This window comes from Podarcis liolepis (assembly GCF_965112155.1).
Source record: "Podarcis liolepis genome assembly, chromosome: 7".
Taxonomy (NCBI): Eukaryota; Metazoa; Chordata; class Lepidosauria; order Squamata; family Lacertidae; genus Podarcis; species Podarcis liolepis.
The window spans coordinates 1,702,287-1,722,341 of NC_139561.1; the positions used below are offsets into that span (position 1 = coordinate 1,702,287).

At 50.4% G+C, this 20,055-nt stretch overlaps 1 protein-coding gene across 1 annotated transcript; it reads right to left on the reverse strand.

Moving 5' to 3' along the window:
• Window positions 1–156: 156 nt before the first annotated feature.
• LOC310711874 (N-acetylglucosamine-6-sulfatase-like) lies at window positions 157–20,034 on the reverse strand. Its single transcript, XM_083514298.1, has 13 exons — window positions 19,801–20,034; window positions 16,970–17,029; window positions 16,220–16,423; window positions 16,032–16,097; window positions 14,593–14,691; window positions 10,976–11,140; window positions 10,359–10,441; window positions 9,249–9,367; window positions 7,588–7,691; window positions 5,537–5,638; window positions 4,279–4,389; window positions 1,945–2,052; window positions 157–1,006 (listed from the first exon to the last, which is right to left on the reverse strand). Exons 1-13 carry the CDS (start codon window positions 19,942–19,944, stop codon window positions 863–865), a joined length of 1,509 nt encoding a protein of 502 aa, XP_083370424.1. The 5' UTR covers window positions 19,945–20,034; the 3' UTR covers window positions 157–862.
• Between the last annotated feature and the right edge of the window lie 21 nt (window positions 20,035–20,055).

Genomic DNA, 20,055 nt, shown 5'->3' on the forward strand with positions numbered 1-20,055 from the left:
CTCGCAGCTGACACCGTGGATTTTTTAAACCAGCACAACCGCGGGAAATGACATTTACTGTAGGAAAGCAGGTCTTTGTGAGGCTCTTGCGGTCCGGCTCCTGTCTCTCCACATATAGAGCAGCAGCCATCACAGTCCATGCAAAGTCCAGATCAGTTTTTCTAACAAACAAGTCCTTTATTCCATTCTATTTCCTTTCACAGCACTTAAGGCAGAGAGGCACAGGCGAGACAACACAGCAACTGCCCGAGCTGCTGCAGGAGTTGATCAGAATCAGAACTTCTCAAAGCGGAGGAGTTACAAGGCACATGACAGTCACAAAAGGACAGGCAGCACCTCCAGCTCTCGGGGGGGGGGGGAGAAGGTGCTGCAGGGCAGAATCTGCAATACTGATTCATGATTAAAGGCGGGATCCCATACACCCCCAACAAGGCAGGGGAGAGGAGGGGAAGGAATCTTTCACCACCTGGCCATGGGGAACCCCTGAGAGTGGGGGTGCTCTTCAGCAACTGACAGCCTAGGTATCAGCCCCCCCCCCGGTGGTGAAATCCGACCTGCCAGTTGCCAAGTCTGGTGGCAAAGGCAAGGTGTAGGTGAGCAGCAAGAGGCAGGATGGGATATTGGAGCATTTTGATGGGGAAATCTGGCACAGGCATTTTCACCACCCCCATCCCTCTCTCCCTCTCTTCTGCCAACCACACCCTCCAGGAAAGGATCCAGAAAGGGAAAAATCAACTTTGGCTTAAAAGCAGAGAAAAGAGGGGAGGCCAGTAAATGGAGAGAGAGAGAGCAAGAAAGGAGAGACCCAGAGCACATGTTCCCCTCGGCACAGAGCCACAGCAAGAGCTGTGCTGCTGCTCCCTCAGGAGCGGCAGGTGACCCCAGAGCAGGCCTGCAGCTTGATCAGCCTCTGATTCATCTGCTCCAGCTGTGAAGGGTCCACAGTTTTCACCACGTTGAAGAGCTGGTGTGGGTCTGAAGTCAGGTTATAGACTTCTACAAAATTCTGCAAGAGAAAAGACAGGGAGAAAGAGAGACCCCCCCCCAAGGGGAGGGGAGGGGCAGAAGTCACAATTTGCTAAAGGAAAGAAGACAAAATCCTCAACAACTTCTACTACTACGATGTACTATATGTGGGGCTGCCCTTGAAGACAGTTCAGAAGCTGCAACTGCTGCAATAGATCAGCATCCAGCCAGCAGGACACCTACTATTCCTGTCCTAAAAGACCTGTACTGGTTGCCAGTTTGCTTCTGGTCCAAATTTAAGCTGGTTATGTTAATGTAGAAAGCCTTAAATGAGCTGGGTTCGAAATACCTGAAGAAGTGCCTTGTCCCGTACAGACCAGCCTGAATGTTATGATCAGCAGAGGAGGCCCTGCCGGTGGTGATGGCAGGTGCTATCAGAAGTGACTCTCCAGTTACGGAGCTCCCTCCCCTCAGAAGTACATCTGGCACCGGCGTTGGACTCTTTGCGTCCCTTAGGGGGAGACACCTCTTCTCCCAGGCTTTGGGGAGCTATTTTAGATCAGCTTGTTCCCCTTGCCACTTCTGCACAGTAATGATTGTTGAGTTTCAATTATGGTTTTAAGCAGTGCTTTAATTGTATTTCATATGTTCTACTGCATGTATGCACCCCACCCTGGGAACTTGTGATGAAAGGCCGGAAACAAATTCAGTTCAACAGAATATTTTAAAGCTAAGCCTGACCCAGGCCAAGAGTGAGGGCACACCCTTCTGTGATCCACACGTGCACCCCAGAATATGCACCAGACTCCTCTGCTATGGCTCCTCAGTGAATGACGTCTGCATGAAGAGGCTGGGAAGTTCTGAAAAAGGTTGCTGTGTGGCAGCATCCCTCGGAGGCCACTGCTGACCATCAACAGGGAAAGGGTGTGGCCCTCGCTCTGGGCCTCGCTCAGGACAGGAGGGGCAGACGGTGCTCACCTGGGCATCCGCAAACTCACAGTACTGCAGGTTGATGGGGCTTAGTGTGCGCACACAGGCATAGGTGTTGTTGAAGGCATCCTCGCACACACAGTCAGGGAAGCATTGCTGCCAAAGGGAGAGAGGGGGAGAGAGGCTTTATTCAAATCTAACACCTACCCAAGACTGCAACATTCCCTCCAACAACAAACTCAGCTGGCGAGTGCCCACGGGGCCCCTGAGGAACACGAGGGAGACAAGGGTGGCAGAAATACCCAGAAGCAGAAGCATCCTGATACCAAGGGAGACCACTGGTCCATCTGCTTCAGAACTGTCTACATGGACTGGGAGCAGCTCTCCAAGAGGCCAGGGATCAAACTTGGGGCCTTTTATCCACACAGCAGAAGTCCCTATCACTGAGCTATGACCCTTGCCCACTTTTTTTGTGGGGAGGGGGCCTGAGAAGGTAGCCTGCCCTTTTCAAAACAGGCCTAGTGAGGGCTGAGTGTGCTCAGAGGCCATGCTGAGCATTCCACAGGAGGAGGGGATGGAATGGAGTCTCCTGAAGAGGGGGGCAAGGGTGGCTGAAGCACGCTGTACTGAAGCATTGCGCAGGTCCTGGGTTTCCAAAGAACACAACTTCCAGCCCTTCCCCCACTCTCTTTCAACCCTTTGAAAGCAGGTTTGGAGAATGAAGTTAATGGACTATGCAGAACTGGACAAACTAACTGGAAAAATAAGATATCAACGAGATCACAAGTTCTTTGAGGACTGGGGGAAATTTACAGATTATTTGAAGAGTGTATGTGATGAACAAACAACGCTAGTGGGTTTTAAAGAAGCTTTGTGAAAATATAAGGAATATTGCAAGAATGTAAATATGTTTGAAAAGGTATTTTAAAAGGCGATACTAAATTTTGGGAACGCGTAGATAAAAATTTAAATACGGATGATTGTCAGAGAAGCTGAGGGAAGTCCAAAAGATGAAAATATGTTATTTGTGAAATTGTTTGATTGGCGATATTTGTGCAAACCTTAATAAAAATTTATTTTGGGCATGTAAAGAAAAAGAAAAAGAAAAAAGAAAGCAGGTTTGGAGGCACTTCCGCTCCAGACACGTGGGGTTGTCTCTAACCCACTGAAATCAATGGACATGCCTAATTTAGGGCCACTAATTTCAAAGGGTCTAATCTGAGAACAACCCCAATGTGATGGGCAAAAGGCATAATTCCAAGCTGTGCTAAGCAACTGGACACTCTAAGTGGGAGATGAGGTGGGAGCTGGGAATGTGGACTGCAAGATCCACGTGCAGGAATGAGGAGCGTTGGCTTCCCTCAGTGCTGTGGGCAGGGGGACTGAGGCTGAAGCAGACTTTATGTAAACTAAGGTGAGCAAATCCCCTTTGCATAGGCAAATTTCAAGCCCTGCAAGCCTGAGGGCAAAACTTCCTACTGCAGAGGCCAAAGCTTGCACCTCCCTTTAGCACCACCTCTGGGGGAGCGGCAGAGCAGGACCTCGTCCTCTGCTGCACAAGGCATCCCTCTCTTGAAAAGTAAAGCCAGGCAGAGCTCCTTTGTTGCATTTTTTACCCTGCCCTTCCTCCATCTAAAACCAAGCCTGTGGGAGAGTGGCTAGTTCAAGGTCACCTGGTGAGTGCCAGGGCAGACTGGGGATTTGAACCCAGGTCTAGTCCAACACTCTAAATCTGGGGTGGAGAACAGAAAGCAATAACTAAAAGAGAGAGAGAGAGAGAGAGAGAGAGAGAGAGAGAACAAAAAAAAAACAACAAACCAAAAACCCGGGACAATTTCTGTCTCCACAAAAAAACCCCTTATTTCTTCCTATATACATAAAAACGTAAGACTGTCATCACGCTGCCACCTGCAGCATGACAGCTGCAAGCAGGCAGGTGAATGAGGAAGTAGAACATGTGGCACGAGGGGAAGGGGAGAGGTGCTGTGTAAACATGTCTACTTAGAAGTAGGCTCTCCTGCTCCTTTAAAAGGAGGTGGGGCAAGCTGTGGAGGAGGTGTAAAGGGAGGGGGCTTGGTCAAGAGGAAAGGAGAATGGGAAAGCAGGGCAAGAAGGGGGGCAGTGCCTTGTTTTTTAAAAAACTGTAATCATTGGGAGGCACCAAGGGGAACCACACTGAGTACCCCATGGTCAAATCAAGTAAATTTTTGGGGTGAAATCCTCCCCTCCAGACACAATCAGCAGATTTATGCCACTTTGCACCCTGTGTATAATTTCTAGGCAGTCTGCAGGATCCAGTTTCCCTTGTAGCAGAAGATTTGGACAATTGTAAGAAATGCAGAGTGCTCTAGACATCTCTGTGCCTCCAGAGCAAGCACTCACCGACACGCCTGGTCCCAAGGCAGGGCAGTGGGGGTCTTGGTGAGTGTGGCCCTCACCAGTGTATTCCACCAGGAAATCTGACCGCCACTTGCTCTTGTGCGTCTCGTTCACCTGGAGCCAAGGAAACACATTTCAGAAAGCATCACCCGCTGTGACAAATAAAAATAAAAATTCTCAAGACCACATCCCTGACAGGGCTCTCTGGGTTTTCTGGCCCAGTCTAGACATCCAGAGCAAATGCCCTGAAATGGCAGCCTGTCCCCTCTACTGTTGCATGTCAAGAATACAGCCACAGGTGAAGGTGAAGGTGTGCTCTGGAGCAGGGATAGGGTACCTGTGACCTTCCAGTTGTAGGGACTCCCACTCTCATCATCCCCAGACAGCAGGGTCAAAGGACAATGGGAGTTGATGGGAGTTGTAGTCCAGCAACAGCTGAAGGGCCGGCACTCCCCATTCCAGCTCTAGAGTTTGCGTGGGAGCTCCAAGGGGTCTGCAGAAGCCCCACAGCAGCAGCAGGAAGGGCAGACAAAGGCACAAGCCAGCTCAGGGAGCGGCAGCCAGAGGCCCAGCAGCAGCAATCTAGTCCCACTTCCAAAATGCCATGCACACCACAACTCTTATAGCACAGTTCGTGGTTTCTGCCATATGCTTCAAAATGCCCTTCCTACGCTGCATCTATTGCTCATGGACACCAAATGCATATGACAGCCCACACTTCCCCCTCAGAGCCCAGAATCCCCTTCAAGCAAAACCCTCTGGCTTTATTCTATTAAAAAAAGAGGGCTGCTTCTGTGCAGGCTTCACCTAGGCCAACCTGGGGTCCTCTGGGGATTTGGAACTCCAACTCTCATCAGCCCCAGCTGGGATATATTGCAGATATCCACCCTCAACATGCAGCTGTCAGGGAAGAGGCCAGGGAAGTCTCAGGAGCAGGACCAGTGGACGGGTCCCGCAGTTCCTTGTACACAACGAGACTCTCAAGGCAAGCAATATGCAAAAGGAGCTTCAGAGTCTTTTGCTTCCAATGATGCACAGAAACCGAAGATGTGGAGTTATTTCCAGCCGCATCGTTGTCCATAGCAGAGTTTCCTTCAGGACTTACATGACAAGAGTTCTGAGCAAAGGATCCTTTGACAGAAAGAATACTGTGTAAAGTTTGAAAATTTGCTTGTCTACAGGACTCCAGATAACTCCTTTATTCAACACACACACACAAAATTCCCCTGTTTATTCTAGAAGGTTCTGGGCAAATTATTACCAACAGGGGCAAGAAAGACTGTCCGTCCATGGAGGTCTGAGGTGCATCGATACCTGCGATATCTAGGAAGGTGGGCCCCAGATCGATGTTGAGGACAGGTTGCTGAGAGGAAGACAACACGGGACAGAGTTACAGAAGCCATCCAGCTATCCAGTTCAAGGCAATTATTTCTTCGTAGTAGCCTAGGAATGCCAAGAAACTAAAAAGTGCCCTTTTGGAAGGTTCAGCCCACCATCTCATTTCAAAATGACACCCAACTTTATTCAGACAAAAACCACATCGTTGGATTCAGGAACTATCATGTAAAATTTGGTTAAGAGGTTTCCAAATGCATAGCAACAGACAGTTTCCCAAAACATATAGTACAGTGGTACCTCGCAAGACGAACGCCTCGCAAGACGGAAAACCCGCTAGACGAAAGGGTTTTCCGTTTTGGAGGCGCTTCGCAAGACGAATTTACCTATGGGCTTGCTTCGCAAGACGACAGCCCATAGGGAAATATCCGGGACAGCGGGGAAGCGCAGCGCGTCTTCCCCACTGTCCTCGGACCTCCTCCGAAGCCGGGCGGTGGGGCGGGAACGCCTCCTCCCGCCGCCGCCGGGCTTCGGAACGATGCTCCGAAGCCGGGCGGCGGGGCGGGAACACCTGCCCCCGCCGCCGGGCTTCGGAGCATCGTTCCGAAGCTGGGCGGCGGGGAGGGAACACCTTCTGAAGGCGGGCGGGGGGCGAAAGTCTTTGTTCCCCCCTGCCTGCCTTCCCGGGAGAGCGGAGAAACACAGCGCGTTTCTCCGCTGTCCCGGAGGGCTTTTGAAGGCAGGCGGGGGGGAGCAAAGACTTTCGCCCCCCGCCCGCCTTCAGAAGAGGTCCAGGACCTCTTCTGAAGGCGGGCGGGGGGCAAAAGTCTTTGTCCCCCCTGCCTGCCTTCCCAGGGGCTTTTAAATCACCCCAGACAGCGGAGAAGTCCTCCGCTGTCCCGGGGCGATTTTAAAATGCCGCCCGCCAGCATTTTAAGATCGCCCGGACAGCGGAGAAGTCCTCCGCTGTCCCGGGGTTTTTTAAAATGCTGGGGGTGGGAAGAAAAGCCCTTGTCTCCCCCCCCCAGCCTTCAGAAGAGGTCCGGGGACAGACTGTCCCCGGACCTGGTCTGAAGGCGGTTTCCCTAGGAACGCATTAATTGATTTTCAATGCATTCCTATGGGAAACCGTGCATCGCAAGACGAAAAACTCGCAAGACGAAGAGACTTGCGGAACGAATTAATTTCGTCTTGCGAGGCACCACTGTAGTTGAAAGAAGAAGACACAGAGATCGACACAAGAATCAAAACCTCCTGACTGTACAGTATGTGACAAAGCCACTTGGAATTATACGCTGGACATTTATTGTAAAATGGGATACATGCCTGTGCATTCACCAGAATGGTTCATTTTATCTAATAGGCTGTTTTTGTTGTTACAATTTGAAAAATAAAAAGATGCTAAAAAATCAAACTCTTGGCAGTAGAAAAGTAGTATGTCAGGAAGGAAGCTTCTAACTCAGCTTTATTCTGGAAATGTTAGAATTCTACATGTTTGGAAGTGAGTTAACTGACTATAGTTCCCAACTCCACAAAATGTCCACAGGGACAGAGATTCAGGCTTTGAGTGCATTGACCATCCAGCAAATAGGCCTGGCTGAAAATTTAGGGGACACTTTTACTCTCACCCAGGAAGCTGCCTTCTACCACCCACGGCCCTCAGCCCATCCAGTTCAGCACTGCTTTTTACGCTACCTGGCAGAAGCTTCCCAGGACCTCAGGAGGGGTCTTCTCCCAGCCCTACCGTGGGAAGCCAGGGATCTAACTTCAGACATTTGCATACAAGGCAGATGCTCTGAGCTTATGAAGATATGGCTTTGCCACAGCCTAATACTGAGGGTCCCTAGAGGCTTCAGGCAGAAATCTTTCCCCTTCAGCAACCTGAGATCTTTTTAACTGGAGATGGTCAGGGCAGAACCTGGGATTTTCTGCAAGGAAAGCAGCACTTGAGTCGGGGAAAGAAAGAAAGACACCCACCAGGTGAGTCTGATTTGGCTTGACGCCTGGACCTCGCACCAGCAGGGGCACCCGGATGTCGAACTCATAGAGCTGCCTCTTGTCAATGGGCAGTGAAAACTGACCTGGGGAGGCAAAAACAAGTCCTGACTGGAGTCCCCCCCCCGAAAAAGCAGGGCCTATTTATTTATTTCTTACATTTGCACCCCAGATTTCCTTCAAGAAGCTCAAGTGCTTCACCCTGTGAGGCGGGTTAGGCTGAGAGAGTACGGCCGTCCCAAGGTCACTGGCTAAGTGAGGATTTGAACCCAGCTCTCCACATTCCTAGCCCAACACTTTTAACCAGCTTTTGACAACCTGCTTTGGACTGCAACTCCCATCAGCCCCAGCCATCAGGAGGGCGCCAGGCTGGCCAAGACCAGTCTTAGCTATTGAGCTCTCACTGGAGGACAACAGAAGGGGGGGGCACAAACCCCCACTGGGAATGAAACACGCTCCCCTCTGACTGCTCATTCAGCCCCAGAGGTCAAGGGTCCATTCTTGCTGCCATCAGGGCTCTGGCCCCCTCATGAAATCACCCTTCCCTGCATTTACAGTTTAATTTTCTAAATAAGCCACTAAACATTTACAGAGATATGAAGAAAAAGGTGTGAATATCAATGTACTTGAATGTTAGAATGCAAGCAGTTAACCTCACTAGGATCATGTGGCATAATTTTTAATGGAAACCACAGGGTGGGGGTGGGGAATTGACTACTTTTTAAAAAAATAAATCATTGGATGTCAGCCAGAGAGTTAAGTGCATAGCCGGTGGTGAGAAACTAGACCTCAGTCTTAGTTTTTTGCCATTTCTCACGGACAACAGCCCCTTGGCTTCCACCCCCAGCACAAAAGGAGTTCTGGTTAGAGGCCTACACAAGAGGCGGAAAGCAGATGCTGCCGGACTACAACTCCCATCATTCCTAACCCTTGGCCACACGGACTGGGACTGGTTGAAGCAGCAGCTCACAACACCATTATTTTAGGCCCTAGGAAGAGGTACATAATCTCAAATACATTGTAAGAAGCTTAAAACAGCTGACAATCACAAAATTAGGGTGGGTCCTTCTCCGAGGGCAAGGTAAAGAGGTTCGCTTTCGGCATTTTCCAAAGACCCTAGCTAAGTTGCCAGGCCCAGCTGTGTGAGGAGGAGGATGCACAGAGCCTCAGGGCTGCCTGGGAACGCTCTCTCCCAGGCCTGCCTCGCCCAGCTGCTGAGGGTGGTGGAATGGCCAAGAGGGCCCCACCCCCTGCTGATCTTAGGATTCCAGATGTTCTTCAAGGAAGGAGGCTGTCTTTTCAGATACCCGGAGTCAAAGTTTAGGGCTTTAAACATTAATGTGAGCACCTTGAATTTGGCCCACAAACAAACCGCCAGCCAATGCAGCTGTTTTAGAAACGGGTTACACGAGTTCTAAAAGCAACTCCAGTCAGCAATCTGGCCACTGCATTTTGGACCAAGGAAAGTTTCCAAGTTGTCTTCAAGGGCAGCTCCACGGACAGCCCATTGCCATCATCCATCCTGTTGGCAACCCTGGCCTGATTCATCCCTACACATTCCACCAGTTTGCCACTGAAAGAGACATTGGAGCTATTCCCCCACCACCCCAAAGGTTCTGTGGCAAAAGCAGGCCTCAACTCACCTGTGTGGTAACCATGATCTGAAGTATAGAACACGTATGTGCTGTCCAACAGGTGAAGGGTCTTCAATTTTTCAAAAATCTTCTCCACCATGTCATCCACAGACAACAGAGTCTGCCACCTGCAAGAATATGAGAACATACTATATATTGCAGAGGTAGCAATGTGGTACCCTCCAGATGTTGTGGACTACGACTTCCATCAGTCTCAGCCAGAAACAGGATGATGGGAGTTGTAGTTCAACTGCATTTTGGTGCAACAGATCAAGCTATCGCAATAAACTGCATTACTGAAGCAGCAGGGAAGCCACTCAGTGTATGAGGGAAGAGTCTGTGCCTCTGCTGTTGACCCTGCACAAACAGGCAATCTTCAAAGAGCCCTGCTGGGTCAGACCAAGGGTCCATAGTCCAATGTTCACTTTCCAACAGCAGCTAGGCAGATGCGTCTGGAAAGCTTGCAGCCAGGGTCCTGAAAGGGACTGTCCTGTTCTGGTTCCATGAAGATGCCCAGAAAGGAGGTCCAAGTGGGCAGGTCTTAAAGGGCCAACCCTGTTTGAAGGAGGACCCTTCTCCTGGGCTCCATGCCTCCCGCTTAGTGCACTCCCTGCACCGGTTTGGGAGGCACTCAGTTGATCAGACCCAGAGGAAGGGGGCCTGGGAGGGCCTTGGCTCTAGTTCAATGGGTCCTGGAGCTGTGGGGCGTGCTTCAGGGGCCTCCTGCCTGCCAGATGGAGTCCAGCAACATCCAGAGGCCCACACATTTCCCATTCCTGAAGACTCAGTACTACAGTTAGGCAACGTAGAATTGTGCCCATTACTCTTTGACCAGGTACTTCTCACTTCACAGCTTCACTATACATCACATCTCATCTACACCAGCAATGGCTGGTGGGAATTGTAGTCCAAAGCATCTGAAGGATGTCAGGTTGAGGGAAGATGCACAACACCTGAGTCTCACTGCCTCTCAGACGTCTGTCTCCATCAGGGTCTCCCAGTGACTTTGGATAAAAGCCCCCACAAATGTCTTCCCCCCATGGCCTCACTCCTTTCAAGCTTCTACAGAGAAGTGGTTTCCCCCAGCTCCTACGAGTGGCCTTTTGGACCCTTTCTTACCGTTCCCTGTAGACGTTGTCCAGGAACTCAATGGATGTGTTAGACATGGGAGTCTTTGCTTGCCTTATCAACCAGTGCTTGTCCTATAAAGGGAAGAAAATGGTGGAGACTTTATCAACAGAATCCAGATGGCAAATATTTGGAGAAAAGACCCGGACCCTCACCTGATGACCCCATCACCCTTGTGCTCTTCCCCCTCCCCCATGTATTTAACACTTGCCATTTTAAAATTCTGAATTACTTTTTAAAAAACAAAATACAGTAAGAAACACACACAAGTGCCACAATTCTTTGATTATTATTGTCCTTGCATTCTCTGGGACCACGGAATGAAAGCTCCTGCTTCCTCACTTGTCCTCTGCTGTGTACTGATTATCACTCCAGCAGTGGCAGCAACTTGCCACTTAAGAAGGCATCTTCCAAGGCAGAAGAGCCTGGCAAGATGCCCTCCATCAGATCCTGGTGTTCCTGTTGAAGTGACCTCCCTGTTCCCAGCTGCCACCAGAGGGCTACCTGAGAAGCATCTTGCCCTGAGAGGAGCAGAGAGAGAGAGAAGCCTATGGAGCTGCCCATGAGCCCTTCAAGCCCGCTGCCCACATCAAGGTCTGTGAACTCACCTTTCCGTGGACGTTGAAGCTTCCATTGCGTGGCGCTTTGATGCTGCTGTATGCTGACTTGTAGTGGGGGGCTGCTGTCCAGGGGGCGTGTGGAGCAGGTGGAGCCAGAACCATGAGAAAAGGAGGGTGGGAAAGCTTCTCCAGGAATTGGAGGCTCCGGTTGGTCTGCAGGAGGGAAGGAGAGAAAGAGACGAATGGCTCAAGCCATGGTGCCATGGGAGGGATGTCAGTGTTTGTAAAAAGCCAAAAAAGAAGCAAAGGGTTCTGGCCTCCCTTTGTCTCCTCAGCCTGGTCCTCGGACCCTTGTCGGCATAAAAGAGTCCACGAGAAAAGTCCTTGCAGAGTTTTATTCTTAAAAGTCTTTGTGCAAAAGCGACTGAACAACTATACACACCAGCACTAACCAACTAACTAACTAACTAACCAACCAACCAACCAACCAACCAACCAATGGTTCCTCTTCATCCTGGAGAAGAGTGACTAGTGGGGTGCCACAGGGTTCTGTCTTGGGCCCGGTCTTATTCAACATCTTTATCAACGACTTGGATGATGGACTCAAGGGCATCCTGATCAAATTTGCAGATGACACCAAACTGGGAGGGGTGGCTAACACCCCAGAGGACAGGATCACACTTCAAAACGACCTTGACAGATTAGAGAACTGGGCAAAAGCAAACAAGATGAATTTTAACAGGGAGAAATGTAAAGTATTGCACTTGGGCAAAAAAAATGAGAGGCACAAATACAAGATGGGTGACACCTGGCTTGAGAGCAGTACATGTGAAAAGGATCTAGGCGTCTTGGTTGACCACAAACTTGACATGAGCCAAAAGTGTGACGCGGCAGCTAAAAAAGCCAATGCAATTCTGGGCTGCATCAATAGGAGTATAGCATCTAGATCAAGGGAAGTAATAGTGCCACTGTATTCTGCTCTGGTCAGACCACACCTGGAGTACTGTGTCCAGTTCTGGGCACCACAATTCAAGAAGGACACTGACAAACTGGAACGTGTCCAGAGGAGGGCAACCAAAATGGTCAAAGGCCTGGAAACGATGCCTTATGAGGAACGGCTAAGGGAGCTGGGCATGTTTAGCCTGGAGAAGAGGAGGTTAAGGGGTGATATGATAGCCATGTTCAAATATATAAAAGGATGTCACATAGAGGAGGGAGAAAGGTTGTTTTCTGCTGCTCCAGAGAAGCGGACATGGAGCAATGGATCCAAACTACAAGAAAGAAGATTCCACCTAAACATTAGGAAGAACTTCCTGACAGTAAGAGCTGTTCGGCAGTGGAATTTGCTGCCAAGGAGTGTGGTGGAGTCTCCTACTTTGGAGGTCTTTAAGCAGAGGCTTGACAACCATATGTCAGGAGTGCTCTGATGGTGTTTCCTGCTTGGCAGGGGGTTGGACTCGATGGTCCTTGTGGTCTCTTCCAACTCTATGATTCTATGATTCTAACCAACCAACCAACCCAAACACCAGCCTCAGCACCAACTAACATTTCTCACTTTATATATACAACCTGCTGCAGGCCGCTGAGTCATGCTGACCCAGCTTTATTCGCATTAAAGAAACAGCGGCCATTTTAGCCGTGACAAGGGAATCCTAGGGAGGCATGGAAGGGGTAAAATACAGCTGTACCTTGGTTTTCAAACAGCTTAGTTCTTGAACATTTTGGCACTCGGGAGTGTTCCGGTTTGTGAACTATTTTTGGAAGCCGAACATCCTGCAGCCAATCAGACGCTGTGCTTTGCTTCCCAAATGTTTAGGAAGTCGAACGAACTTCCAGAACAGATTCTGTTTGATTTCCAAGTACGACTGTACCTTGCTCCACAGGTTAAGGGTTTTGAAAGAGAAATAGATAGCATATTTCCCATATCTTTTCTCTGGAGAAGTCCCATTTTCACGGATGTGGAAACTGTGGCCCTCCAGATGTTGTGCGGACTCCAGCTGCCATCAGCTCAGCCAGCACAGTCCGTGACCAACAAGATCCTTATGTAACTATGCCTTATGAGGAACGGCTAAGGGAGCTGGGCATGTTTAGCCTGGAGAAGAGGAGGTTAAGGGGTGATATGATAGCCATGTTCAAATATATAAAAGGATGTCACATAGAGGAGGGAGAAAGGTTGTTTTCTGCTGCTTCAGAGAAGCGGACACGGAGCAATGGATCCAAACTACAAGAAAGAAGATTCCACCTAAACATTAGGAAGAACTTCCTGACAGTAAGAGCTGTTCGACAGTGGAATTTGCTGCCAAGGAGTGTGGTGGAGTCTCCTCCTTTGGAGGTCTTTAAGCAGAGGCTTGACAACCATATGTCAGGAGTGCTCTGATGGTGTTTCCTGCTTGGCAGGGGGTTGGACTCGATGGCCCTTGTGGTCTCTTCCAACTCAATGATTCTATGATTCTATGAAGATCCACCCTGTCCTAAGGATTTTGATGGCGTGAACTTTCATGGGATTCTGAAGTGCCAGTTTATCATGCAGTCATATACAATCTTTCTCTCTCTATCGTGCTTCGTTTCCAGGTGCTGGTAGACGTGTGCGTTTTCCTGACTTGCAACCAACAGCAGGGAAACTGTTTTGCTTGTCCTGCAAAAGTGCACATGAAAACACTCCGCCCACCTCACTGAATCAGGGCTGGGGGAACGCTTTCCAAGAGATGCCTCCCTCCCTCCCTGGGCAATCTTCTGGGGAACCACATGCCTGTGGGGGGCAGGGCCAGAGGCAAAAAGTGGGGGGCAATGAATATACAGCGGTACCTCGGGTTAAGTACTTAATTCGTTCCGGAGGTCTGTTCTTAACCTGAAACTGTTCTTAACCTGAAGCATCACTTTAGCTCATGGGGCCTCCCGCTACCGCTGCACCGCTGCTGCGCGATTTCTCATCCTGAAGCAAAGTTCTTAACCCGAGGTACTATTTCTGGGTTAGCAGAGTCTGTAACCTGAAGAGTCTGTAACCCAAGGTACCACTGTAAATTTTACCTGCCAGCTAGTTTCTACACAAACCCCTCTCCACCCACCATCCAGGCAAATGAGAGTCATGATTTAAGCACCCGTTCTAGCCAGGCAAAAACACCCAAGGAGGATGTGAAGGAAGGCTGGGCCAGAGAGGCCTAGAAGGGTGCCTTTGGCCCCTCGCAGCCTGAGGCTGCCCACCGCTGCTCTAGGCCTCAGTGCCCCACCTATTACAGACACCAACTGAGTCACTGACTTGGGTGTCTGGCTGCTGCAACAGAGAAGCAGAGGCAGAGGTGGAGGCCTCTTGTTTGCTTGGAAAAGCTCTTCTCCTGAAAGCCAAGAGTGGAGAAGTGGGAGAAAAAGAGGCAGGCAGGCAGGACGACAGATCCTTTCCACGAAGGGAGAGTTTCTGGAGGAAAGAGATGAACGTCAGAGACTTGGCAGGCCCTCTTCCAGCTTCAATGTTCTCTTTCTCACTTTAGTTCTTTCCTTGACAGACATAAGTGAGCCAATGCAATAACGACTGTTTTTTAGACTAATTGATGACACCGAAAAAAAGCATTCTGACTGTCGAATGGGGCTGCCCTTCCAGTGGTCTAGCTACTTGATCGCAGGAGGATCTGGGAAGCCAGAAACGAAGGTGACATGGAGGGACAACTCACAATGACGTCCGTGAGATAGTCTTCTTCATAGTGCTCCCCGTGCTTCTCCTCGTGTCCATTGGCTGAAAGAGTGTAGTTATAGTACTTGGAATTCCCCACCTATGGAAAGATGCACAAAGTGACCAAAGAGCCAGCTCTGGAAACTGTTCTGAACACCAGGATTTTGGCACAAAGGACGATCGCTCAGTGGCAGAGCCCATGTTTTGCAGGCTGACGGTCCCTGCTTCACCCCTGGCATCTCCAGTTAAAAGACAATGCAGCAGATGATGGAGAAGGCCTCTCTGCCTGAGACACCCTGGAGAACTGTCATCACCGTGGGAGACACACCAATTGTCTGAGGAGCTAGTGATGATCCTATCTTCCAAATCTGCATTTTTATAGCTGCTCACTCTGTTCCCATAGTCTCACAGTATTGCAGTACTAATCTAGCTTTGTCTGCTTCTTCTTTCTCCCATTCACTAGGAACACAGGAAGAACCCCCGTTTATTTGTTATTAATAAATATTACTCCTTTCCCTCCCACTCCCTTTCCCCTCAGAGGAGGGGGACCTCTTTCCCCCCTCTGACACCTTGACCTTCCCTTTCTCCTGGTCACTTTTACTCACCACGCACCGATGTGCTGGCATTGGTCCACCCAAAAGGCTATGGCCTGGCTAGGGGGCAGGGCTGTGGGAATGAGGCTCCCCTGGTGTGTCCTGACCAACGACATGAAACCCTGGTTTCCAGCAAATCTCAAGGATTTCAGGCAGGGTTCTCTGCCAATCCTACCTGGAGGCACCAAGGATTGAACCCAGGGACATTTTGCATGCAAGGCCACTGCTCTGGCCAGATAGCTCTGTTGGTTTGAGCGTGGTGCTGACAACGCCAAGGTTACAGGTCTGATCTCCGTAAGGGAGAACTGCGTATTCCTGCATTGAAGGTTGGACTAGATCATGGCTGGCAAACTAAGACCTGGGGGCCGGATCCAGCCCAATCGCCTTCTAAATCTGGCCCGCAGATGGTCCGGGAATCAGCGTGTTTTTACATGAGTAGACTGTGTCCTTTTAATTAAAATGCATCTCTGGGTTATTTGTGGGGGAAAGGAATTCATTCTTCCCCCCAAATATAGTCTGGCCCCCTGCAAGGTCTGAGGGACAGTGGACCAGCCTCCTGCTGAAAAAGTTTGCTGACCCCTGGACTAGATGATCCTCAGGGTCCCTTCCAACTCTATGGTTGTATGAGATACCTCTAAGATCTACAAGAATGTAGATTCAGCAGCTTATTGTCTCTCAGCAAAGGCCACCTGGCAAACTTTAGTTCTGAGCACAGCTGTGAATCTGCATCCTGCACATCAAAGTCCAGCACTCTGCCCCATGGATCTCACTGGGTCACCTTGCCTGCTGTGAAATTAGGAGAGAGAGAGAGAGAGAGAGAGAGAGAGAGAGAAGGGCACCTACTCACCAGACCTAACCAGTAGCTCCAGCCTGGTGGCATATATTGAATGCCTCCTGCTTTGGGGTCCCCATACTGTAATAGAGGAAAGTCGCCAAGTCAGACGCAACAGGCATGCACACGGCTTTTAAAGGCAAGGAGAGGCGATGCGGATGCCCACAGTGGCATCGGTGGCATTTGTCTGCAGAGGACTTTACCTGGTTGAGATATTTGCCAGCATAGAAGGTCTGGTAGCCTTGCCTCTGTAGGTAAACCGGGAAGGTGAATGGCTCCTGAAACTTCTGCCAGGCTGGGCTGCTGCAGTTGCCCTCCAAGGAATTGTTCCTCACCAGGTGGTTGTGAGGGTATCTGCCGGTCAGGATGCTGCTGCGGCTCGGACAGCACAGAGGAGTGACTGCAAACTGGAGGGCGACATGTCCATTCAGGAGGTCAGCCTCTGCCCTACAAATTAGCATCCCTCCCTCCCCAATCTGGGTACTGTCCCAAGCATCTCCCCAGACTCAGCAGGGGTCGTTTGCAGCCGCTCTCGACCAAGAAAGGCTTAATATTAATATTAATAATTTATTTCTCGTGCCCCACCCATGTGGCTGGGCTGCCCCAGGCATGCCTTCAGGTCTACAGGGCCAAGGCTATTTAAAGGTCAGCACCAGCACTTTGAATTGTGCTCGGAAATGTACTGGGAGTCAATCTTTCTGGACTGGTGTTATGTGGTTCAAGCAGCTGTTCCCAGTTCCCAGTCTAGCAGCTGGGGTGTTTTAGCTTAGGAAAAAACCTGAAGTGGACACAAGCTAGCAGTTTATATATAATAAAAAACGGCATGGAGAGGGGAGAAAGAGGAAACCACCCCCTCTCTGCTTCAGGGCTGTTTCCTATTCCCAATGCATCTAGGATTACAATCAGTTTAAACTTCCCAGAGCAATTCTCAGTGGCATTGTCCAGATACTTACTGCATTGGCAAAAGTGGCACCTAACTGACCGATCAGGGATGTTGTCTTCTTCATGGGGGTCTGAAAGATAGAACAAAACAGTCACATCCGGGCCACAGGCCTGAAAATAAGCCTGCAAACACACAGCTGGTCACCTAACCAACAAACTCTCATGTTCCTCATCGCTGCCGCTGGTCATGCTGGCTGCAAGGGACAGGAGCTGGAATCAAACAAAAGGCTACAGGTTCCCCCAAACCCTGATACAGAAGATGGTTGGGATGAGGGCAGAATGGCCTTCTCCTTTCCACGTTCTGCAGCCTACAATCATTTTCAGAAACACCTGCCACAAAATGTTCATATGAGTGTTTGGGGGTAATTTTCTTTTTCTGCAATTTAATCTTCAAAGCAACCCTTTGAGTCTGGCTCAATACACACATCCACTCCCCAAAATACCTTTGCACCTCATCAATAAAGGCAAAATGGCACGCTTTGTCCATTGTGGCATAATGGTAGCCAAAAATACAGGTCTTGAACCAAGAGGTCAAGACCTCCGCCACTTTTAACATTTTTTATTTTAAGAGAAGAGAGTAAGAGCGAGTGAAAGAAAATGAGCCAGATGGAGATATGTCATAAACGTGCCTTCCCTTACATCAGCCTTCACCAACCTGGCGCCCTCCAGATGTTGTTGGACTACAACTCCCATCAGCCCCAGACCCCACAGGTCTCCTTTGCGAACCATTTCTCAGGGCTAAGCAACATGTTATGTTAGCTACACAGTGTTATCACAGCACCTGTCATCGTATCCGTGTTCAAGCTTTCCGAGGGGACTGGCCTCAGCGTTGCTGTGGGGATGCTGCCTGCCTGCTACAGCTGCCCAGAATTATTTAATTTCTTTCAAACATGAAGGGAAACTCTTCAAGAAGTTAGTGGTAACCTGAGGTTTGCAAGATGGATACTTGATTTCCTGCTCTAAATCCATGGAAATATTTGTCACACACAAAAGCCATCAGACATATTAATTACATTTGTTACACCATTTGTGTAATTCATTTTAAGGAGAACTATAAACTGAAGTACCGAACGGGGTGTCAGAAAGAGCAACCTCTGGAAGGAAGCTCAGCTTTTACGGGTCCAAGGCCCTCCTCCCATTGCATCGCTTCCTGCACATGAGGCTGCCATCAAGTGGGCAGCATGTTGCGTGGGCTTGTTTCTGTATCTCCAAGATGCATGTGGGAGAAGAAGCCAGAATGTACAATGGGAAGCAACAATTCTGGCTAGGGAACCTCCACAGAGAAATGATACCTGAGGCTGTGGCAGCCCTTTGGGGACCAGTTCTGATAAGCATGGCCCACGGCGATGGTCACTTGTTCTACACTTCAGTTCCAGGTAAATGTTACAATGTGTGGTGGTTTCAGATTTCCACTTGCTCAGACTCCACACTACTTGAAGACAAGGCAAACTGAACCCTGCTCTCATTCCAGCAACCAAACATGATCTGGAAGCACAGAGAACCACCGGCATTCACCTGGGACTTTGTCACATGACTGGCTTCCTGCATGTCACCAGACGATGGTGCTCTGCAAGGCCAGGACCAGCAAGGCACAGTTTCTGGAGTCAGTTAACCAAGTAAGGGCCATATCTTGACGCAGAGCAGTGGTCTTCCCGGTTCTCACACAAAGCGCCTGCCTGGAGATGCCAGAGACTGAATCTCCACCCACAGCAGTGACCAGAGGAGCAACGAGACATCTTGGTGCATCTGCCCCAGCACAACCAGGCGCCCACATCTGCCCCAGATGCAACAAGACATGTCCCTCCCGCAGCAGTCCCTGCAGCCCCAGCCGCTCTCCAGCGGTCTGACTTCACCCTGTCCTCTTGACGCCCATATGTAGAGCCATAGGAGGGGCGCCATCTTGCTCCTTCCTTCAGGTAGCAAAGGGCTGGGACTGAAGTGTAGAACAAGTGAACATGGCCGTGCGCCATGCTTATCAGAACTGGTCCCAAAAGGGCTGCCACAGCCTCAGGTATCATGTTTGGAACCCCAGTGCCCAAGTCCCACAATTCCCTGCTTCTTCACCAGGAAGTACCACAGAGGGTTGCTGTCACAAGGAAAGAAGCTGGAAGGGCTGCTGCACATGTCTGTCCCTCTCAGCAAACAGGACCCTTGGATCAGAACCCTTTTGTCCTTACAGACCAACAAGAAGGAAGGCTGTGTGGAAATCCTGTGCTGTCACTTGGGCTTAAACTCAGCTCAGACTCGGAACTTACTTCGAAGTAAAGCATGCACAGGGATGGCAGTCCAATGTACACCTGGATGCAACAAAGCCCCCCTGAAATAAATGGGGCCTGTCCTATATATGGGTTTGCAGCCAAATAGCCCTGGCTGGCTTAGACTTTGGCAAAGTTATTGAGCCCTTCACAGCAGAACAGTAAAAACCCCACTTACTTACCTACCTACCTTTAGACGAGAAAGCCTTTATACTATTGGGTATATACATTCCTTTAATGTATACCGGTTTGTGGCTCAGGTGTGCTTTGAGGCCTCAGAGAATCATGGAGCTGGAAGGGACCCGAGGGTCATCTAGTCCAACCCCCCCCCCAATGCAGGAATCCTGCCCTCAGCTGTCCCTGAGTGGCCTCGAACCAGCACCCTTCTGGTTAACAGCCGGGTTAACACCCTGATCCACCGAAGCCCCCTTGCCGCACACGCACTCGGCTCCTGCAGGGCGTCATTTCTGCTAGGCCGCCCCCCCCCCCCCCGCAGCTGAGCAGCCCGGAGCCACACGCGCATTTGGGATCCCACCTGCCATTGCTGGGCCCGGGAGTAAGGCGGAGAGGCGGACCCCGGCACGTACCATGCCCCCCACCTCTCGGTCCTGGTCGTCGGTCAGGATGAGCAGGATGTTGTCCTTGGCTCCCCCGCTCCCCGCTCCGGCCGCTGCTCCCTTCGCGGCCAGCAGAAGCCAGGCCGCCAGCAGGGCGCCCAGGGACCCCGCCATGGGAAGACCGCCCGGCTGCGCGTCCCGGCGGGTTGGGCGTCTGTTCCGCCCAGGGCGTCCCTTTCCGTCCCCCGAGCGGGAGGGGCGGGGCCGCGGAAGCTTTGCCGGAAG